The 24,258-nt window shown below is 39.3% G+C and overlaps 2 protein-coding genes across 7 annotated transcripts; one reads left to right on the plus strand and one right to left on the minus strand.

The window, feature by feature from the left end:
• Positions 1–1,377: 1,377 nt before the first annotated feature.
• abcb10 (ATP-binding cassette, sub-family B (MDR/TAP), member 10) lies at positions 1,378–11,301 on the minus strand. Its single transcript, XM_017696600.2, has 13 exons — positions 10,191–11,301; positions 7,759–7,959; positions 7,360–7,562; positions 6,852–6,986; positions 6,480–6,626; positions 6,170–6,305; positions 5,767–5,862; positions 5,411–5,620; positions 4,867–4,946; positions 4,571–4,751; positions 3,537–3,580; positions 3,416–3,450; positions 1,378–2,856 (listed from the first exon to the last, which is right to left on the minus strand). Exons 1-13 carry the CDS (start codon positions 10,612–10,614, stop codon positions 2,601–2,603), a joined length of 2,148 nt encoding a protein of 715 aa, XP_017552089.1. The 5' UTR covers positions 10,615–11,301; the 3' UTR covers positions 1,378–2,600.
• On the plus strand, positions 10,181–23,728 carry urb2 (URB2 ribosome biogenesis homolog). Of its 6 annotated transcripts, none has more exons than XM_037538580.1 (13): positions 10,181–10,262; positions 11,521–11,606; positions 11,728–11,816; positions 12,833–13,233; positions 14,203–14,347; positions 14,619–14,795; positions 15,346–18,622; positions 18,711–18,871; positions 19,369–19,479; positions 19,721–19,963; positions 20,625–20,721; positions 21,825–21,958; positions 22,921–23,728. In XM_037538580.1, exons 5-13 carry the CDS (start codon positions 14,222–14,224, stop codon positions 23,116–23,118), a joined length of 4,524 nt encoding a protein of 1,507 aa, XP_037394477.1. In that variant the 5' UTR covers positions 10,181–10,262; positions 11,521–11,606; positions 11,728–11,816; positions 12,833–13,233; positions 14,203–14,221; the 3' UTR covers positions 23,119–23,728. The 6 variants fall into 6 exon arrangements, with proteins under 6 accessions (XP_037394477.1, XP_037394479.1, XP_017552084.2 ...); XM_037538582.1 differs by having other exon boundaries at positions 12,833–13,072; XM_037538581.1 differs by lacking the exon at positions 10,181–10,262 and adding an exon at positions 10,306–10,442.
• Positions 23,729–24,258: the final 530 nt, after the last annotated feature.

Consider the following 24,258-nt stretch of genomic DNA (forward strand, 5'->3'; position numbering starts at 1 on the left):
ATATTTGTATATAATAAAAATGTCTTTATGGTTGATTAATTCAGTGTCACACTGAAAATATAAGAGACACATGACAATATTAAATAGTTCTAGTCTAATGTTTTGTGCAGCCTCCCTTTTCCAGCATAACAGCAATGAGTCTTCTCCTTTAGCACTTATTGAAACTGGAGAATACAGAGCATGAGCTCTCCAGATCCTCCAGGGTCCTAAGTCCTCTCATTTGGACTCCCCTCTTTAGCTCACCCCACAGGTTTTCAGTAGGATTTAGGAGAGGGGACTGGCATGGGCTTGTCAAAAGTCGAGTCTGTAGTCATTGAACCAATTTTGTCTTGTTTTGGATATGTTTTGGGTGTATATTTTGGATCCATTCAGAAAACCTTTTGATCTGGCAAACTTTCTGAATAGTTGGCATGGCCCCCAAAACAGTACTATTTTATGCAAATATCTTATGATACTTGGAGAAATCTTTGCCTCTCTAACTGTCCTCCTCTTTACATGGGGGGAAATACACTTGCATCTGCCTCCAGGCAGATCCACTACAGCTCTGGTTGTTTACGAATTATTGCCCTAAGAGTGAACATGGCCTTTATCGGGCATGTCAATATTTTTTGTACAGGCACTGCTTGATTTATGATCTTCCTCATATCACCTAAGAGAATCTGCCGTCTATGTAATTTTTATGATCCAGTGAAATAGGAGATCATGGGTGACCATATGAGTCATATTTTGTTCATAAGAATTTCTAGGGGTCTCAATAATTGTGGAGTGGTTTTGTTAAAATCATTTTTGATGAGATTTTTCTCTTAAACTAAATTTACTTAAATATAAGGTTAGAGGTCTCTCATATGTTCAGTGTAAAACTGAAGTAAAGGACTACATAGACATTTTTAATTAACTTTTTAAAAAATCATCTTTACCAATTATGGAGCTGACCGTATGCAATAATTCCAGTCTGATAACATGGGTACATAATCAGCGTAGCTTTACACCTAAAAAATGGGAACTGAGGTAGCTGCTGCCATATAACTGAGCTGATGTCCCTCCACAGACCACTACAGCTACGCAGGTCACTTTTATTGGAGTCTATTTGCTTGTCAAGGCCAGACAGTCAGAGCAACTGCCACAGGCCGTGCGTCACCAAGGGAACTAAGCAGCTTAGTCGCTTGGCTAAACAGGAGAGCACTCTGAAGAGCCTTAATTTGGTAGGTTCTTTCTGCTTGGACTTTAATCTGGTCAGGAGATACAGTGTAATAAAATCACATCCCTTGGTCTTGGCAGAGACCTGAGAAAGTTTTTAATCAATATATGGAATCACTGAAAATGTAATGGCATGGAAATAGTCTATGTAAATAATGATTTAAGTAAGGAATTGTCATGTCATAGGATACATCATTTTAATTTAGAGACAGGTTAGACAGATAGGTCAGGGAAAAAAGTTACAAAATGAGTTACAGATAAGGTGACATGACTCATGCAAATCTTTTTAAAGGGCAACAGTGCCCTCTTTTGGTGGTAAGTGCTTGGTCAATTTCAACTGAATCCATTAAAGACTTGTTGATTGGGACGGAGAAAAGATAGTTGCCCATTCCTCTGGTTAAATTGATATGAAATGCTGTGAATAAAATCAAAACCTCAATGTCTATATAAGTAGTTTATTATATATAAACAATTCTGATAAATCATCACGCCAAACATTAAAATATTCCCAACGATAAAACACATTCTGATTGAGGAGTGAAAAAGCAACATATATGTTAAAAATTCTAATAGTGTATGCTTGTAAATACCAAGGTGACAATAATCATCTCTCAGTTTAAAATATACAAGTGATTTCCTGTTACAGCAGCGAGTGATTCTTCTTTAAACTACTTTAACATGAATACACAAGACAAAGCAGAAAGAATTTTGTTGCAATAACTGTGATTAGTGATTCACAGACTGAACTTTCATGTTAACATGATCAAATTATTTCTTGATGTTGTACAAAAGGAAGTTATGTGCTAAAGAACTACGTAGATTTATAGTGTCTAATAATGTACATTGATTAATGTTGTGGTGGAGAGTATGACTTTTTTTAAACACAATTTATGAGCTCATTAGGTTTGTCAACTGGAATATCAGAGGCAGGATCTCCATGTTATATAGTGCTACTGAACAGGAACCACAATAATAAACTTTCTTTCTGTCTTTCCCATATGTTCTCAGTTTTTATATACATTTTGTCTCTTATTAGCAAAAATACTGCACATCCATGTTGACATGTTTATGTGCATACTGTATTAGTACAAATTCTTATTATATGATGTTAAATATTCAATGACAGCTATTTAAACTGATATCACAGTAGCACCCTGTCTTTATCAATGATAATGTAAAAACTCTAGTTACATGTAAAGTGGCAGTGTTTTAAACTGGCTTACACATCAGTCCCTTTTAAATATAAAGTCTTTGTACTTCCCTTATATTGGTGAACATAGGCACTCAGACACAGAAGCAAATAGAATTCCAGCTGCAGCATCAACATCAGTTTGTTTTCAAGCTGTACTCCGGGGTTTATATATGTCTACTTCTATCAGTGCTTTCATAACATAAACTTTCTTCTACTTGGAGAGAGCCTCTCTCTGCTCAGATTGTGGAAAGGCCTGCTTCTCCATGAGTTTGCGGAAGAGGCCATCTTGGTTCGCAAGAAGCTGAGCATGTCGGCCACATTCCACCACACGACGCTGGTCCAGCACTGCCACAGCGTCTGCACTTTGGATGGTGGACAGCCGGTGGGCGATGATGAGCACGGTGCGGCCCTCCATCAGCCGATCGAGAGCCTCTTGCACCAGGAACTCATTCTCTGCATCCAAAGCACTGGGGTACAGTGGCAAAAAAGTAGACATCACTTGAAAAATTACAATATGGATGTGAGTTTTTGTACAAAAACAAAAGATCATGCTGCATTACAACCAAACATCCCACTCTTTTACAGCTGATTAACAATGAAACTACTATTTATAATTTAGTTAACATAGCTCTTGTAATATAGGAAAAATAAAAAACATGTTATAAACATCCAAACTTGCAGCTCTACTGCTTTGGCTTACAGTGCTGTTAAATGTTACCTCTACATTTTAAAATCAGTATTATATTATTTGAGAAACATAGTGATGGAAATATTGAGTATACAATAAATCTGATGTAAACAAAAGCAGTTCTACAAATATTTCATGGCAATAAAGAACTGTAACTTTACAGCATCAAAGTTGTGCCTTTTCCTCTCTATCCAATTTTCTATAAAGGTCATTTATAGAGATCACTGTAGATGCTAAAGCAAAGGTCCCACTCCTGATTGATGTCACAAAGGAGTGATTAATATAAACATGTCAAAATTTATAATTGTTAATTTATCTATTGCAAATCATTATCTTACCTCGTGGCTTCATCTAATAGGAGTATTTTTGGATCCTGTCAGAGACGAGAGATTATTTTAGTTTGTTGAATAGAAAGAAATGTGTTACGAAATATTTTGAGGGAGAAGCATAATAAACTACCTTCAGCAAAGCTCTTGCAATAGCAATTCTTTGTTTCTGTCCACCTGTAGTGCAATGACATTGTGAAGCTCGGTTTACATAAAGAGATTTAACTCTGCATCAAAACATTGCTGATATTGCAATGCAAAAACATGACCACTTGCACCTTATAGACATGACAATGCATCGTGAAGAACGGATATTCAATTAATTAAGCCATCTAAAGTCACTGCATTATTTGAGCACTGATGTTTTTGCTAACACCAACACCAATCAGCAGCCCACTCCTGCACATTTATTTCATGCGCCACAGTCCTCCATCCTGACAGCTCTAGTCTCATTAATACATTTTATCACTCATCATTGTCATTCAAATTTTCTCTAAACATCCAGTATCTCAAATCAAATTGAATCGTGGGCTGCTGTGTATTGTTCTCCTTCTGTACTAAACAAAGTAAAGCATCAGCAAGAGAGTGTTAATGTGAAGTACAGTAATTCCATCTCAACATGTACACGTTCAAAACAAAAGAGAGAAAATACAAACTTGAAATACTGTCACGCAAATGACGAACTAAAAAACTTAACACAGCAGAGACCTCACACACAGTGACTACAAACGTAGGTCTATATGTGGGAGGAAATGAGTGCAGAGAATAGGCTGCAGGTGTGTGTAATGATGGAGGCATGGAGCCAGGTACAAGCAAGAGCCAATATGAGCCATTCTGCACTGGGCAGGTTCAAATAGAGTCTCTCAGAGGGAGGACACATTGTAACAGGTTTAAAATGTATGCACATTTACATTCACTTAAAACTTTCATCTATTATATTTATTTCACTGTGAAAAATGAATAGTTAAAATTATAAGGCAACATACTTGACTGCTTTCCCCTGGTGCCCTAAAATTGAGTTAGCTCAAAAAATACATGAAAGAATAATGCCACATCATTTTAAATACAAGTGACTTTCAAATTTGAAAAAAGAGCGACATATTTTAAAATACAAAAATTACATTTAAGTGGGCTAAAGTTACATAAAGATATATTTATTTTTAGTACCTGAGAGTAGGACACCTTTCTCGCCAACCACAGTGTCGAAACCTTGAGGGAAACCACGAATGAAGCCATGTGCATTAGCTATCTGCGCTGCACGGATGATGTCCTGTGGTGTGACCCTACTGGGGTCTGTTGCCCCATAAGCAATGTTCTCAGCAATAGAGCAGGAGAAAAGTACAGGCTCCTACACAAAAAACACAATTTTAAACCAGAGTTCAGGTATAGATCTCATGTAATAATCTTAAGTAACAGTTTAAGTACTAAATTTCTTGCTCCAGGTGCTGGTGTGCTCTGCCTACCTGGCTTACTGTTCCAATATGACTGCGCAGCCAGTAAGGATTCAAATCTCGAATGTCATGACCGTCTACAGTTACCATGCCTAAAAGCAGAGTAAGGAATTAAATAGGGCTATGAGAGCAAAACTAAAGACATGGCACATTCTCATTATAATAAGGCATATTAAGGCTTTATAGCCACACTAGAGGAATAATCCAGCATTTTCAACTTTAATTTGCTGCATCTGGAGAATGACAGTTACGACCATAGACAAACTTTTTGACATGTTTCCCTGTACTTAGCAAAGCAAATGTATAATGGCTTCCGTTGTAAGTATGTTTGAATCAAAGTTTTTAGTACACATAGGGATATACGTCAAAATTATTGCCCATAATAATCCACCATATGAGACAAAAGCAGAGATTAGGATTAAAAAAAAAAAAAAAAAAAAAAACACTGGTTCATGTAATGTAGTGTTCATGTAATACTGAAATATATCTCCTAAATCTGATATTGTTTGTAAAACAACTACCAGAAGAAGAGATCCCAAAAAGATTCAGTCCTCACCTGAGTCTGGATCATAAAGGCGGAGCAGAAGGGACACCAGAGTAGATTTTCCTGAGCCACTGGGCCCCACCACAGCCATCACTGAGCCAGCTGGAACAGACAGGCTGAGGTCCTCAAAAATAGGAGCATCCTTTCTCGTTGGGTAAGCAAAGGACACATTATGGAATTCTAGAGCTCCTTTGAGGTGCTCTGGTTTTAATACGAGTCCCTCTGGAACATAAATGTGACATATAAGGGTATGCACTTCTTCCTGATGTATGACAAAAAGTAATGTTTTGGGAGCATTTGTGTCATACCGACACTGATAAAGATAAAATAATCTGAAAGAATATGATGTATGGAATTACGATATATACCATTGAGAGGAAATTCAGGCTTTCGTTCCACTAGCTCCCACAGACGAGTTCCAGCACCAAACCCCTTCATCAGCTCAGAGTAGAATGAGCTGAAGCCTTTCAATGAACAGTACACAAAGATCACTATTCTGTGGAACATCATAGTGTCAAATAGTACTAGCAATTTAACACATACACTGGATGATGAACTGTTATCCAATATTTTCACTCAGCTGAATTCACTGAGCATCATTAACCCCTTAAACTCTAATGTCCACACTTCAGTTCCTCACTCTGGTAACAACAGTCTTTACAAAGCAGTTTTATATTAGTTATTACATAAAACCATTATATAATAAACCTGGAGTTTATTATTTACTACTCAAACTACCATAACATATTTAGACTGTATATTTATCCTCACCAGCGATGCTGATGCCCACCCAAAAGGCATACATGAGAAAGGAGGTGAGCTCTCCTACAGTCATGTGCTCACTGGCCATCAGCAGCCCGCCCTTGTACAGAACACTCAGAACGATGATGTTTCCGCTCAGACCCGACTACACAGTTCAAATACACAGTTCAAAGACTTTTTTTAAAATCAGCTGTTCAAGTAATCAACAATTAAGAATATAGAACAGTTTGTTTAGATAATGTATAATAAAAAGTATTTTTTTACATTTCACATTTCTACCATAAAGTCCAAAGAAAAAAATACAAAACAACAAACATACAGCTCCAAAGAACCCAGCACGAAGCACAGCTTCTTTCTTAGCCAGGTGGAGGACGTGGTCAACCTTCCCTGCATACTTCTGCACCTCTGACAGCTCTTTGCCGAAAGCCCGAACTGTGCGCAAGTTACTGATCCTCTCCTCTGCCAGCTATCAAATACACAGTAAAGAGTAAAGATATAGTTAGTTATTTAATGCTTTAATTAGTCAACAGTGATCTGATGCATTCAAGCTGGTACAACACTCTGAAATCTTTATGGCTACATTAAAACTTTCTTCCAAAAACAGGCTTTGGTAGAGCTCACCTTTATGCTGCAGAAATAGTGCTTTAATTAATGCAGCTAAATTAAAAATACACAAAGAGCTGGCTCTAACCTGTGTAGCCTGTGCCAGAGAATCCTGTGTTCGTTTGGATATGGAGCGCAAATATCTTCCGTAGATAACAGCCAGGCCAGCCATAGGAGGCACAATCATTAGGACAAAAGTAGCCAGACTGGGAGACACATAGAACTGAAGAAAAGGAAAGTGAGAGCTGAAAAACTCTAATCATCTAAAACAGTCAGAAATCACCAAGAGCTTTTATCTCAATAGAGTTGTACTGCTTTAGTGGTATAATGTCAAGGTAGTTAATCTTTTCAAGCACAAATATAGAGTATTGTGGAATCCAGACACATGCTAAAGCACAGCATCAGTCATGTTCCAAATTACTTGTCCATCTTATTCAACCTTACCAAGATGAATAGCTACAAGAGCAAGCAGAAAACTTAAACACTACCTCATTTCAGAACAAACAGATTAAGTTTGAAATTAAGTTAATTATCATTAAATTAGTCTCAAATTCCAGTTGACAGTGTTAAGAGGCAGCAATTAGAATACTGCTCACCATCATGCTGACTCCAGCTGCAGCCTGGGCAACCGACCGAAGGCCATCAGACAAGTTGTCAGTGAGCGCATGTCCGACCAGAGCCGTATCGGCTGAAAGGCGGTTAATGAGCTCACCAGTGCGAGTTTTATCAAAGAATCCCACCTCCTGCCTCAAAATCGAGGAAAAAAGGGATTCACGTAAGTTTCTCACAATCTGCTGCCCTGTAAAAACCATCACAGACAAGACATCTTTAGATTCAAGTCAAACGTGAATGAATTCAAATCTCACTGAGTGACACAGGTTCATGTAAAAACAATACCCTGTTACACATTCTTCTTCAATGTGAAAATAAAAAGAAGCAAAATATCCTATAGAACTATTCTTCAGGTGACCGCATGGTCCATGTTGAACTCTCACCTGAAACTTGCATGAGGTAGACACGAACAGCATTTGCAGCACCTCCACACAGGAATATTCCTGCTAGCATGATACAAAGCGACGTCAGGGAGGAGCTGAAGTCTGCAGATGAGCTTGTGTAGATGGTGTCGATCACCTGACCCAGGAAAAACGGAGCAGACATGGTGACGGCACTGGAGACAACCAGGAAGCCCACCGCAGCTGTGAGGAGAGGTAGACAGCAGCACAAACTTGGGACACAATCCCATAACAATTTGGAAACATTGTGACACAGTCAGCTATGCGTTTGTGAATCTGACGATGTGAATTTATATATATATATATATATATATATATATATATATATATATATATATATATGTGTGTGTGTGTGTGTGTGTGTGTGTGTGTATATGATTATATATATATAATCATATACACACGTGTGTGTGTGTGTGTGTGTGTGTGTGTGTGTGATTATATATATATATATATATATATATATATATATATATATATATATCACACACACACACACACACACACACACACACACACACACACACACAGCTCAAAAAAATTAAGGGAACACTCAAATAACACATCCTAGATCTGAATGTATGAAATACTCATTGAATACTTTGTTCTGTACAAAGTTGAATGTGCTGACAACTAAATCACACAAAAATCAATGGAAATCAAATTTATTAACCAATGGAGGGCTGGATTTGGAGTCACACACAAAATTAAAGTGGAAAACACACTACAGGCTGATCCAACTTTGATGTAATGTCCTTAAAACAAGTCAAAATGAGGCTCAGTATTGTGTGTGGCCTCCACGTGCCTGTATGAGCTCCCTACAACGCCTGGACACGCTCCTGATGAGGTGGTGGATGGTCTCCTGAGGGATCTCCTCCCAGACCTGGACTAAAGCATCCGCAAACTCCTGGACAGTCTGTGGTGCAACGTGGCATTGGTGGATGGAGTGAGACATGATGTCCCAGATGTGCACAATCGGATTCAGGTCTGGGGAACGGGCGGGCCAGTCCATAGCTTCAATGCTTTCATCTTGCAGGAACTGCTGACACACTCCAGCCACATGAGGTCTAGCATTTTCCTGCATTAGGAGGAGCCCAGAGCCAACTGCACCAGCATATTGACTCACAAGGGGTCTGAGGATCTCATCTTGGTACCTAATGGCAGTCAGGCTACCTCTGGCGAGCACATGGAGGGCTGTGCGGCCCTCCAAAGAAATGCCTCCCCACACCCACTGCCCACTGACCCACTGCCAAACCGGTCATGCTGAAGGATGTTGCAGGCAGCAGATCACTCACCACAGCGTCTCCAGACTCTGTCATGTGTGTCACATGTGCTCAGTCTGAACTTGCTTTCATCTGTGAAGAGCACAGGGCGCCAGTGGCGAATTTGCCAATTCTGGTGTTCTCTGGCAAAAGCCAAGCGTCCTGCATGGTGTTGGGCTGTGAGCACAATCCCCATCTGTGGACGTAGGGTCCTCATACCATCCTCATGGAGTCGGTTTCTAACCATTTGTGCAGACACATGCACATTTGTGGCCTGCTGGAGATCATCTGGCAGTGCTCCTCCTGTTCCTCCTTGCACAAAGGCGGAGGTAGCGGTCCTGCTGCTGGGTTGTTGCCCTCCTACAGCCTCCTCCACGTCTCCTGGTGTACTGGCCTGTCTCCTGGTAGCGCCTCCAGCCTCTGGACACTACACTGACAGACACAGCAAACCTTCTTGCCACAGCTCGCATTGATGTGCCATCCTGGATGAGCTGCACTACCTGAGCCACTTGTGTGGGTTGTAGAGTCCGTCTCATGCTACCACGAGTGTGAAAGCACTACCAACATTCAAAAGTGACCAAAACATCAGCCAGAAAGCAGAAAGGTACTGAGAATTGGTCTGTGGTCCCCACCTGCAGAACCACTCCTTTACTGAGTGTGTCTTGCTGATTGCCAATAATTTCCACCTGTTGTCTATTCCATTTGCACAACAACATGTGAAATTGATTGTCAATCAGTGTTGCTAAGTGGACAGTTTGATTTCATAGAAGTTTGATTTACTTGGAGTTATATTGTGTTGTTTAAGTGTTCCCTTTATTTTTTGAGCAGTGTATATTTACATAAATCTAGTCATAATCATCTAATCAGAACAGAGGTTATTTACATGTACCAGTGTTAGACAAATCAACGACAGACTGGGTTCATACTGGTTTCATTCTAAATGTAATATTTAAATGAGAAACTGGGAAACTGTCAAGAAAATGAAAGAATTTTTGGTACATAAACCCAAAAAACGTCACAAGTGGACCTCAGGATAATATGGTATGTGGGTCCTTTAAGGCTGGCATAACATGTAACACACCTGAAATGACACTGAATGCAAAGCTAGAAACTGAGATAAAAATCTGTAATGAGTAAATAGCTGGGCGTTACCCGTCAGTCTCCAGCGTTCCGGCTGGGCAAGCTGCAACAATTTTTTGAGGTCATTTGAGGGTATCCGAGCAGGTATGTCGTTGGTCTTGATCTGACTTTCCTCGTTTCCCGCATGCTCTGCTCGCTTCGAGTCCGCTGAGGTGCTGTACAGAGCAACAGCCCGCATGGAGTGTGGCCAAACACCGCGGGGAACAAAACCCACTCCCAGGCGGATACACGCATGTTGGGACGGGACATTCCTCACGTACAGAGGTACAAAAGAGAGCCCACAGTGTTCAGCTCCCCGCTCTGAAACCGGCCTGTTCCGCGACCTTCTCAAAGTCCGACAAGGCAGCTGGTAAAGTCTTTCAGGACGGGAGCAGGAAATGCTCCACTTTTGTGATAGCAGTTTTCCTGCAGCGGTGAATCTTGTAATTCGCAGCATAATTAGTGCATAAAGTTACAGATAATATGGATAAAAAGTCGTCCTGCATTTGCAGATTAAGTTAGCTGTGATCCAGGTAACTTCATGAAGCCTGAAACATTATCACTCTCACTGCCATTATCAAATGCTATGAAAAAGAGCAGAAAGTACGAAACACGCGCCCTAATAAATATAACTAACAGTCGAGGTTAACAGCTATGACTAAACGCATCACTGAATTTACCAGTCAGAGTAACTCGCACTGCTGTTTTCAAATGCAGCTTCATTCAGCACTGCAGCAGCATTTCGGCTCCTGGTCTCTTCAGAAAACCCAAGCCCAATGTGGGCCAAGTTATTGTTCGTGTCCGACGGTTGTTGAACAGCATTATCTGTCAGTGACAGCTCCACACAGCCGTGTTTTAACTCGTTATCTCCTCTCCACCCAGGCCGGTCATCGGCAGCGCCCCACTGTCACCAAAACCTGACACATCCACCTTAACGTGCTCGCCCCTGCAGTTTACAACCAAGATGGACGTGATGCGTTTGCCAGCAAATCCTGTCAACAATAGCGTTAAAAAGCCTCAGCTCAAAAGCTGACCCCAGTGGATATCTTACAGCGTGAAGCACTGAAACTAACAGACACTGCACTACTGTAGTCCAATGGCTGCTCTCTAGACAGTAATAGCATAGCCGGTTTATGAGGAGCCTGCCCTCTTCCTATTCCGCCCCCCCCCCCGGTTTACCGCCAGATGGCGCCCGCGAGCGAGTCCCCAATGAATGGGGGTGGATGGAGCTAAACGGCTGAAAACGAAAAGCTAAAATAGCTTTTAATCTCTTGTCCTAAAATTTACTTTAATTTTAGAAAGTAAAAGGATATAGTTCACAAAAAGCAGGAAAATTTTCTTAAATGTTTCAATTTTTCTACAGCAAACAGGTTTTGGGCTGCAGATTGGTTGGCAAGCGGAGTAGCTCAGTGGCTGTTCATCCTCACTGACGTCATGAAAGTACACGAGGTGCCGTTTTAAACACTATAACTGGGAACGGAAAAGATTTTTTTTTATATATAAAAATTTTGATCATTTATAAATTTGCCCAAATGTTCCATTTAAACCCATTCATTTTTGTCTCTCTCAGGAGCGCCATCTAGTGTGTGAGAAACCCGGAAGTCATTACAGAGTGGTACCAGAGAACTTGTAGAGACAAACCAGATAATGTGCAGTGAGGTGAGCTGGCAGTCTGTGATGTTTGTTGAACACAGTAGATGAAGAGTGAATGGGTAAATATAGAGCATTGGTCATAGTTTGTAAGTGTTTAAACATTTTATATAGAAGAGTGCATTCATTTCCTGAGCACAGCACAGCATTAAACAATTTACTATCTCTGTTACACTTCTGAGTTCTTTTGAATTTCAAATACAGGACTATGTACATTCATGACGTCAACTCCACTCGCCAACCAATCAGCACTTTGTAGTAGTAATGCTAACCAATCAGCACTCAGTAACAGTAATGCTAACCAATCAGCGCTCAGTAACAGTAAAGCCATTCAATCAGCACTCAGTAACAGTAATGCTAACCAAACAGCACTCAGTAACAGTAAAGCCATTCAATCAGCACTCAGTAAGAGTAAAGCCATTCAATCAGCACTCAGTAACAGTAATGCTAACCAATCAGCACTCAGTAACAGTAATGCTAACCAATCAGCACTTAATAGCAGTAAAGCCATTCAATCAGCAGTCGGTAACAGTAATGCTAACCAATCAGCACTCAATAGCAGCAAAGCCATTCAATCAGCACTCAATAGCAGTAAAGCCATTCAATCAGCACACATTAGCAATAAAGCCATCCAATCAATACTCAGTAGCTGTGCAAAACCCATGTGCTGCAGAGAAAATCAGGTAATATACAGATAAACAAAAACACAAGTTTGTTTGTTTAGCCGTTTAGCCATTCATCCATCCATCCATCCATTTTCTAAGCCGCTTCTCCGTCAGGGTCGCGGTGTTTAGCCATTCATCCCCAACTCATTTAGGACTCGCTCGTGGGCGCCCTCTAGCATTTTGCAGTCATATCTCTTCTATACCAAGAGAAATGGGCCCCAAGTATTTCAGACATGTCCAAGATCACTCGATTCATCGATTCCAGCGGCATCGCGGATTCGTCGATCTCTATACCGTTATGTCATGTATATAGTGCTTGTATATGATATGTAGATCACTGAATCTTTGCCCCGTCTACAGACTTGGAACTTCATAATGAACTGATGTGAGCTTATAGATGCCGCCCTCTTGTGACACAGTTATGGCACTAATGAGTCCTGTCTCTCATCTGATTTACTGCAAAGATCAATACATCGACAGAGTTATGCCGAACAAGTTAAGTAAAGAGCACTTTCACACACAGAACATATGTGATGCAGAAACATTTCGGATGTCTGAAGTACATGAACCCTAAGACATGATTCAAATGAACACATAAAGGTATGTAAAGATCAAGGGACTACGACTAAATCGCGCAGTTCGAAAAAACGAGATAAAACAAGAATCTCTCCGTCGAATCGTCTATCGATTATTACTGCCTGTGAGGAAGTACAGGGGTCAGAGTTAACTCGCAACTCGAGGACCACGTGTGTGATGTGACTGTAAGTGTTTCGATAGAAATAAATAGCTGTTTGTGACTAACGATTTAACATGTATTCACAGAATAGCACCAATTCAGTGTTTGCTATCACTACAGTAAAAGCTAGCCAACGTTTTGGAGCCTCAAAACATAACAGATCTCAAGAATTATCCAGTTTAACCGAATTCATTTAGGAGTATTTATCCAGATAAAGCAGCAAACTGTTTGCATTTGTATTTTTGATTTATCTTGCAGTAGGTTAGATTGCCTGTGTGTATGCTATCGCACAGATTTTATTTAAACGTTTTTTTGAGCCCCAATATTGACAATCATGGTTAATGGAAACGATATTGCGACTGTGATTCGTAACTATGAACTATGAAGCAGTGACTGGTTATAAAAGTTATTGAAGGAGTTTGGATGGATTTGTGTCTGTTTGATCATTGTTTTGAATTGTATTGGAAAGAGTCCCTTCAGCACAGTCTTTTGCAGTCTCATTTTATGTGTTTGCAGTATTCAAACTACTTGGCTTCTTATATGTATGATGTGTGTACAAGACAATTTGTGCATTTTGTTTTACATATACATTTTTTAACCCATTTATGCCAGCAATATGTGTGTTTATGCCGGTATTAACATCATACAACATCAAATCTGTTGACGCTGTAGCCATTTTGCCATTACACCTAATTTATTTTATAGAAGGATTGATTAACCACAGTACTGGACAATAACTACAAATAACTGTGCCGTCATAATAAAGAAAGTAAATGTTTAATTGTTTCAATGAACACATTGGCATACATAAAATAGCTGCTTATTGTGTTCATTTTTATTTATTATAATATTATGTTGAATCAACACTTCATGCCCAGATAATAGATTTGTAAATGTTTTTTTTTTTTTTCTTTTCAGGTGCCTAGAACTTTTGCACTCTACTGTATTTGTATTCTCAGTAATGGTTTCTTTATGCTCCTCTTTTTCTCCTCAGCCACAAAGTGCTTTTGGACATGGCTGCCATATACACTGGTATTCATCAAAAGCTGAAAAGCTCTCAAACTCCGTGGTCAGATAAGCTGAAGCTTGCTCAGTTTGCATGGGCATCCAGTCAGTGCATTCTCCCAAATAAGGAGCAGGTTAATATTCCTCTTTCTGGTGCCATGTAATGTAATTGAAGTAATAGTCTTTCAAAAGATTTTAGTAATGCATTAGTGTGTTACATGTCTTTTGGTTCACTAGGCAAAGATTCAAGTCTTTCAAGGATTGTAACTGCACATACTTACTGTTATGTCCTTCAAAAACTGTGCAAAACACACCATACATGTATCACAGCTAGATGTACTGATGTATTCATAAGGAATACACTATACACATCTCTCAGATTGCCTTTCTCTTTTGTCTTTGCAGGTTTTGCTTGACTGGACCGTGCATGCTCTTTCTTGTTACTACAGTAAGAAAGTAAAGGTGCCGCTTGAAGTCGTGGAACGATTATGGACCTACTTGGATGATGTTCTTAACAGCAAGAAGCTTAGTAATGTCCTGAGCCAGGGAAAGAATATTACCCTGAATCCAGCAGTTTCTCAGGTAGCTCATAATCAACACATCACTTTATGCTTTGTAGATTTTTTAAAAATATTATTTCAAGAAGCAGCGTGTAAGATTTAGGGGGATCTGTTTGCAGAAATTGAATATTTTATACAGCACCATAGTTTCATTGTTGTATAATGACCTGTAACTATGAATCTTTGTGAATTTGTTAGCTGAGACTGAGCCCTGTAACAGCAGAAAACCTGATGTCCACTGTAGGTTCTACTACACGTTCAGAAAGTATGGGGTAGTGAGGGAGGGACATTCAGTTGCTTGCAGTCTCTTGCATGCTACTAAATATTATGCACTGCCCTTTTTTAGGTGTATGTGTTGCTTGTACATATTATGTCATTTTAATACATTTATAAACAAGTTAATATGGATAATTACTTAAATAATTATTTTGTCATCAGAACTATGTTTTGTCTGGACTAGTGGAATAGTTTTTAAATAAATCTGTAGGTAAATAATACATTTTACTTTAACCAAATTTCTGTTTAAATTTATATTTACTTAATGTTTTCTGTTTTTGTTTTGATTTCAATAGATAATCAATGAAAGGATCCTAGAAGGCACCACAGGGATGCTGTCCATTAGCCTGTCCACTGTTTTAAGCTGCTGCCATGGGATTTTGACCTCTCCTGTCCTCTCTGTGAGCTACACTGCCAGATATGATCTGCTCGTGGACCTGCTAGTGAGGATCTGTGGTTTGGCCTGCTTCCAGCTTAGCCAACATGAATCATCGGGGCCTCTTAGACTTAAGGTGTTTGAAGTTCTGTTTCTTGTTCTCAGTACCTACCTGACTGTACAAAAACAGCAGGGCAACACCAACAGGGTTTTTACCCAGGTCACTGAACACCTTTTACAACCACTTTGTCTGCTGAGACACTTGTTGACCACAAGGGCATGGGCTGAGGAAGATGACTTGAGTATCCGGCAGCATCTGAACAAAGACATTCGGTGTAAAGTGGACCTGATTCTTCAGTCAGCTCTTTTTTTCCATGATCGCCTACCATACTACAAAGAAGAAGTTCTGCCATCAGAACGAGGATCAGGTCCTAAAAAGGGATCTGCAAGCAATACATACGTCTGCCCTGTTGCAACAATTCTGTCGAAACTTGTCCATGGACATGGAGATGACAAAGAAGCTTTGTTTTATGCTGTCAGGTGCAATTCTCTCCAATTACTCTTTAAATTTGCTTTAGATTCATTTTGCAAGGAAGAAGAGAACAAGCTACTTTGCTTTCACATAATGACAAAGTTTGTTACTACCCTAGATTTTACAGAGGATCTGAGCATCAAGGAAACATTTAATACAGAAAACTGGAGCCTTGTTTTGCTTTCGCTAGAGAACATTTTGAACTCCTGCTTGGCGGGAGATATCTATAATGTAGCTGCAGACAGAATACATCACAAAGAGGTACAGTTACGTTACTATAGGAAAGTGGCACGGCTTTTGTTTAATAATGCACAGACAGACGTACCAGCCTGGTACCGCTGCCTGAAAACCCTGCTTGCATTGAACCACCAAATCCTGGAGCCTGATCTTGATGAGCTTATCTCATCGGCTTGGGTGGATGCAGACAACTTTGAGTTACGGGTGAAAAAAGCCCGTGAAACACTCATGTGTGCGGTCATTCAGACTTATGCTAAACTACGACAGCTGCCGAGACTCTTTGAGGAACTGCTAGTCGTAATCTGTCGACCAGCTGCTGATGAACTGAGGCAAGAGCTATTGCCTGAGGCTGTGCAGAAGAGTTTGAGTCAATGTCTTTTGGACAATCCTCCCAGCCAGAATCTTGAAATCTGCAGACTTATTCTGAAGAATATGCCAAATGTTAGGGAAATGAGAAACGAGTCTGCACTGAAGTTGTTCTTTCTGAGCATTCTCCTTCATGCAGTTATTTTTAATCTGAAGACCCTAGATGACAGCACCCCAGTCCCTACTGTCAGGCAAACTCAGAGTTTAATGGAGGAGATGTTCAAGTTTGTTAGGTCCCTATTACAGTACCTTGAGGGGGTTTTAATTGCAGACATTCCCTGGGGAGAGAAAATTCAAGAGACTGCTCTTCTTCTTACTCACACTTGGCATGAGGCTGATGCCCTCTTTCAAATTCACTGCAGTAAATACCAATCCCCAGCAGGTGCAAACCATGAGATGAGCCCTGTTTGTGATACAATAGAGAAAGTTTTGGCACAAACAGGTTCAGCAGGCGAGGTCAGTAGTGCTCTAAGTAGACTTCTGCAGAAGCTTCTAGCTCTCCAAAGGATGAAGAAACACTTGCTTGTTTCACCCAGTGCAGAAACAAAAAACATTCTTTGTGAAATTGCTCAGTATGTTGTAAATAGACAAGAACCTTTAATACATATGAGCAGTGACCAAACCTGGGATCTTCAGCTTTGCAGTGTGAATAGTGACACCTATTCTGTGGCCTACTGGTTTGTTGTAACCACCAATCTGCCTTTAATTGCCCCGTACCTCTCACAGGAAGATGCATCTTATATAGCAGACACAATGTTGAACTCCCTACTTCAGAGTGACTTCAGAAGCAGTTTGGAGAAGATGGATCAGTCAATCTTCCTGATTTCAAAACAGCTACTTGAGAGTATGGTTCTTTGTGAATTACCACAGTTACATTCAGCCGTGGTGACCTCTATAACAAAGAGGATTTTTGAGGTGCTCTGTGCTTCTGATGTACCCTCATTTTTAAAATCTTCAGCAGAATTTGGTGTTGAATCCGTAGACAAGGAGGAGCATATGGCTGATTTCTCACCTTCTTTGAGGAGACTGAAATCTATAGCCCGAGAAGTCATGAACTGTGTTGAAACTGGTGTTTCCATACTTGTATCTGAAGCACAAGTAAGTCATCTTCTGAAGTTAGTCAAGATCACAAGTGTCCTGAATCCACATGCAATGTCTCCTGAAGATTACCTAGAGCTTTTTCTGTGTTCATTCTTGATGAACATTTGTGTTCAGCGTGATGGAAATGAAGCACTGTCAGTACCCATCAGCCTCTCAGAAGAGCTCTTCAAACTCATGGCATTGCTGCTGATGAGGCAGAACTCTTATATAGTCCTCAAGGTTGTACATGGTAGTACACTGTTAGAGGCAGCCATGACCTCTGTTTCCTCATGTTTTAGTAAGGGCCTTTCATTTAGTGTGGACAACCCGGCCTGGTTTCCTTTTCTTCAGTCAGTCCAAGGCTTCATCCAGTGCCTAATCCAGCTCATAATCATCAAAAAGAATAGTACACGAATTAATCTTGAAAAGTTTGCAAATTTCATGATTGAGAGAGTTCCTCTAGATGGCACGTCTTCTGGTGATTCTGGAGAATACGAAGAGGCTCTGTATGTGCAACTTCATCTAGCAACAATGAGCACACTTTGTAAAGAATTGATACCAATCCTTGGAAAGACTAAGCAGCTGGATCAGACTGTCATTCCTTTGCTGGAGAAAATTGTCTCCATAATGGGGCCTGCCATCCAGGCTGTGTTGACTGGAAAGGCAGGCAGCATGCTCAGGCAGTCATTCTTTGTCGATGTGGTAACGGTGATGATTAAGAGTGAACTAGCAAAGGCTTCTCATCAGACTGAACACATTGTTGAAGGGAATGGAAAAGACAAAATCTCCCACATTGGATTTTACAAGAGCTTTGGCCAGCAGATCCTGAGGGAATTATGCCCAGCAGCTCGACCCATGGATTTTCTTAATTCATCCATCCATTATCTTTCAGCATTTTATTTGGCTGCAGAGGCAAATAAGGAGTTGGATCTTAAAGATCTCCGTTTTACGATTCTGCAGCATGTCCATACATTGTTATCAGGTAGGCATACATTTGAGGTGTTGTTGGTGAAATGGAATAAAGACTGTCAAATGGGTCACTTCACAAACATGTTATCCATTTATGTCAGGTGCGTGGATGTCTGTATCAGAAGTGAAGGAACTTGAGGCACCAGTTAAGGACATGCTTGCTCAGCTGATGGGCAGCTGTTCTAAAGAGCAGTTCCATTTGCTGTTTCTTTTGCTTCGGGATGGACTTGGTGCTTCAAAGGTTGGAGGAGGCTGCCATACAGTGAGTTTCCCTTTGTTTCATTAAATGTTAAATTATTAAATTTGAAGTATTTGAATTTGCATCTTAAAAAGTAATAAAGTTTTGTTCATTGTAATTATGTATGTTACCTGGATTGGTGTGTGTTACTTTAGAAGTGGGTGATATGGCAAACATGTAATATCACAATACTTAAAGAAATGTTCTCTATGCACAATATGTCACAGTTTTTTTGCCATATGATTAGTCTAACAGGCAAAGTAATGCAACATTTTAAAATAAAATCTATGAATCCAGTTATTAGTATTCAGAATTTCACATACTCCACTAAATCCAGTTAAACCCTTTGTAATGAAACATGACATTGGGAAGTTCTTTTTTAAGTACTCATGAAATGCACAGCATATTGTGACATAATTGATCATATTAACGATAAACGCTGCCATTGTTCCCAGACCTAGATTATGTTTGTTCCTCCTTTTTACTCATAGTTAAAATATGTCCTATATCACATTTTATAGGAAGTCCTTGCCAGTCTGACTCTAATAAAGCTGCTGGCCTGCTGTTCATTGCCAGACACCTGCTCAAAGGCATTCTGGCTTACAGTTCCACAAATCTTATCTTCTCTTGTTGTGAGTATTTCGTTCTATTTTAGTTGTGTATTCTTAATCATTTGATTCTGTCTATATACAGTAATTTAAATTAAAAAGCTAAAAGACTGCATTATGGTTGTGTATTTTCTACTGATGTTAATCTCCATGCTTTGCTGTTTTTGCCAGCTTTGGCTTTGGTACAGAAAAATACAATAAATGCCAGAATTTGGAATTTTAAAATCATGTTAACATTCAATATCAGTAAATGTCTCTATTTCAGTTTGTAATTAGAGAGTCTAGTGAAGTGGCTTCCCTCACCAGTGCCCTGACTGTGCCAGCAGTAGAAACCCTGACCACACTGCTTCGACAGGGGGAGTCTTGGCTCTCTAACCCACATCATGTTATCATTGGACTGGGAGCTCTCCATTTTGTTCCTCTGGACAGCCACTCCATGGATGACTACTATTCTGCCTTCCTGGCCATCCATGAAGCTCTGTTTGCCATCATCCTGTGCTACCCTAAGGTGAATGGTAACTGCAGTGTGGGCCTGAGTTCAGTGACAACATTTGTGTCGGTACATTTTGGGGAAATTGGGAAGTATTGAAGAATTTACTGAAGTTTAATGAAGAATTAGGAATGTACTAACCAGATGTTTGCTGCATTTAATGACAGACTTCACAATAGGATGACTTTTCTTTATGTGCCAATACTTGAAAACAGACAGTTTCCTCAGTGACGAATCTAATAAAAAGAAAATATCTAAAGAATAGCTATCAGTTTTGTTTTAACTTGATCTCTTTGCCTTTAACAAGGGAATATATGCCTGTTTTGGTATATTGGAAACGAAGATGAACTAGTGTCAATTGTAAATGCAGAGACTTTTCTTAGCAGCTAATGATTTTGGTAGCAACCACTTCACTGCTTGTTGAATGATTATTCATTCCAATAGCTAAAAAGCTGGGATCGGACCTTTATTTCCTAAATTAATAGCACTTTGAATTGTACCAGAACAAATGCAAAACCTTTTTGAATAGTGACTTTGTTGTCCAAAATTTTGGCTCAACGTATTTGGCCTCACTCAGATCTATAGGAGATTGTGTAATAGTTATATCAGGTTTATTCCTGTAGGAAATGTTTTTGACTGGATGTTCTTATATACGATTGTTTTTTTTTTGTTTTTGTAGGTAATGCTGAAGGCTGCTCCAACCTTCCTGAACTGTTTTTATCGTCTAGTGACCTCAATCATGCATGAGGGCAGGCAAAAGGGCGAGAAGGAGAGAGGTAGGCTGGAAACTTTGGAAAACCTTTAGTAACATATTCATTAACCCAGATTCATTGATACCTGTGACAGGACACAGCTTCCTCAGTGCAGTTAAATGCAGCAGAACCAGTTGGATAGGATGGTTTAATAAAGTAGTATTCACTGATTCACCTCAGCTGACATCATTTCAAAACCAAAAAACAGTTCAGACAAGCTCCTACAATTCAAAAGCCTCCACATTATCAGTGAACAGAATGGGGAGCAATGACGAGTTTTATTATGTACACAGTACATGGTCAATGACCCACTGTTGTCTATGTTGATTTTCGTCTTAACTTCCTTGACCTGATTTTCCAGCACAGCAGACGGAAAAAGAATCCAGTTGGCTCACATAATTGCACTGTGGTGCAGAATATTATACAGCTTGCTAAATGATTACTCGTTCAGCAAGCTGTATCATTTCACAGTAGGGTTGAACAGCGACTGTTCAGCCCAAGAGTGAAAAACTTGTTTAAAATTCACTTGCTAGTGAGGAAAGTGTGGTATTGTATGGGTTGTTTTGTGTTAATTATCAAATGCAGTGTATTAGCTGCAAGTGTCTGGTATTTGTATTTTTATGCTAATTTGACTTCTGTTTATTGTTATAAATGTCTTGATCAAGATCAGGATTTCATTTTTTTTTTTGAGCTCAGTGATCACTATAACCATTATTCTAAGAAATCTGTAGTATAGTTAAGACATTTTCAGCTGAGCTACAGTTTCTAATCTTACAATTCAAGAAGAAAACCTTAGTAGTAATGTTTCACTATAGTTGATTGCAGTAGATGATGTGTGGATTAAACAATAGAGCTAAGTAAAAGGAACTTTGAGCGTGACAACAATTGTTAAGCTCTGCTTAAGAAAGGGTGAAGCAGCAACTATGTAGCAATTATATAATAAATATTGACAATCGTAAAGGTTCAAAGATACTATGAGGTCTCTTTACAGTGGATGGGTTCATGCTGTTCAAATACTATTTTCATAGTAACACCTCTACATATTACTGGCTTACCTTTTATTTATTTATTTTTAATATAAAGTTGAATCCAGGTCTCATGTTAATTTTTGCCTGTTTCCACTACAGAGAAAGATTTTGGGACACTTCTGAAGTGTGCCATGCTAGTGGAGAGAATGTACACCCACATTGGCAACACAGCTGATGGATTCACAGTCTTGTCATCTTTCATTGTGGCTCAGTATGTCAGCGAACTTCAGCGGGTAAGATCTAGTGTACAGATAGAAAACCATTAAGTCTCTGTACTTGAGGTATTCACATGATTGATGTTTTGCAAAAGACTCCTGTTTACAAAGATACGTTTAGTGTGCTATTCAAATTGGCAAAAGCCCTTAGAGTTTTTTGTTTTGTTTTGTTTTTTAAAGAAGTGTAGAAGCAAGATCCAGACCCCCTGTAGTTACTGAATAAGAAGTCTTTGTGTGAAATAAACCTGGAATGTTAAGGGGTTAAAAAGGAATTCTATGTATGTAAATGGGGAGTTAAATGATTACGGTGAAAACAATGCCACTCAGAGCTGTTTGATGTAAAATGTGGCCAAGTCAGAACAGTTCAAAGCAGCAGTGATGGAAATCAGACGTCTGGAGGGGTTAATGTCTTTGATAGCTACTTCATAGAAAGTACTACAATGGCTACAAATGTTTTCTGATGCCTGAGACACTAAGCTTGTCACACGCTTCAAAACAGTGCTATGTTGTAGGCAACAAGAAGGTGATTAAAATAAATTTTTAAAAAAGTTGGATTTTGAAAACTTTTGAAAACTCAGTTTTGGAAAAAACAAGTTGGTATTACTAGTCAAACTAATACTATAAACATACCTACAAGAAGAATCTCTTACTATGACATTTTAGATGATATAATTTATGTATTCATTAGGAAATAGCTCCATCTACTGGTCCTTTTTTCTGCTGTTGCACAATGTTTAACAGCTTTAGAAATACTGCCAAGTTAAGAGGCATTAAAAGACCATGTTTCTTTCTCTCAAAGCCAGAACTTTGATGTACAAAGTTTACTCTCAGTGATGCTAAATTTCCTTCAGGATCAATAAAGTATCCATCTGTCTATTTATCTGTCTATCTGCCTATTTGTCTGTCTGTCTGTCCATCTATCTGACTGTATATCTATCCATCTAAGCTATAATAAGTACTTCTTTGTTTAATTTGTAAAGGTGACGCTCCAGCCAGAAATCAAGGCGCACCTGACAGAAGGCATCTACCATATCCTGGACAGCTGTGCCGAACAACATATAAAGTTCTTGAACAGAACACTGCAAATGGGTGTTAAGGAGGTATTCCGGGAGCTGTACAAAAACTATGTACACTACCACAAATCTCAAAGGCAAGGGGAAGAGAAGTATACTGCCTGAGAGTTCCCTGCTTACTGTTCTGCAAAAAATAAAAAGACCAAACAGATTTTTGTAATAAGTATCTTTTATATGTTTGTCATGACTGAACATATCATCATATTTTAAGTTGGAGCATTGTAGAATTGTTTAAGGAGTGTTTGCCATAGAGAGGAGATTTCAGTAGTTTTTCAGTAAAGTTATATATGACGGTAACAACCGAGGTGGCAGAAATAAAAGAACTCCAGGCACAAACTTAAAGGACGTTTTGCCTAAAATAAGTGCTGTGGTTCCTTGAATTTAAATAACGTGAATAAAGTGCATTAAATCATTTAGTGGCAGCAAATTTATGTGGTTATGTTTGAGTACATTTTTGTACATTAATGAACAGTTACTGTTTATTTGCTTAATTTAAAATATAAAAAAAACTACATAAAATATGGCCCATACAAAGGTTTTTGTGCATTTTATATGTACTTTGAACCAATATAAACTCACAAAAATAAATGAGTTGTACACCCAAATTTGCAGAACAATTCCCTATTTAAGTGTAATCTCTGTAGATTATTTTTTCTTATAATTTTGCAGATGTCTGTATACTTGTTTTATTTCTAACTAAACAACTGAACCTCAACCATCTCTGTGTGTTTTTGTATTACTGAGTTGTAGCCACAGTTTGCTGTTTGGCAAGTGGGTGAATCTAATGTATATACACACTGGGTTGCCAGTTTATTAGGTATGATGATGTATCTACACTCTTTGGTCATTATACCAGACAGACCTACCATCCATTTCCAGTTATAGGTGCGCAATAACTGACTGTGCCCTATCTATTGCTGCACAATTTATCAGCCCCCCTCCACCATTAGTAAACAGAGACCACCACAGGATCACCAGTGACCAGACATTATTTGAGTGGTGGCCCATTCTCAGCACAGCAGTGATAGCAGCATGGTATTGACCTGGTAGTGTGTGGGAGGGCTGGTATGGGTGTATTAGACACAGTAGTGTTGCTGCAGTTTTTTTACACATGGTATGCACTTACTTAGACACACCTTGTTGGTCCACCTTGTGTGACTGCTGATTTATTTACTTGGCAGGCAAACCAGATTGCATTTTAAAATAACATTTAAAAGTTAGTGTTTTGAAGTTCAAGTATATTTA

The sequence above is a fragment of the Pygocentrus nattereri genome, chromosome 5, assembly GCF_015220715.1.
Source record: "Pygocentrus nattereri isolate fPygNat1 chromosome 5, fPygNat1.pri, whole genome shotgun sequence".
In the NCBI taxonomy this organism is placed as follows: domain Eukaryota; kingdom Metazoa; phylum Chordata; class Actinopteri; order Characiformes; family Serrasalmidae; genus Pygocentrus; species Pygocentrus nattereri.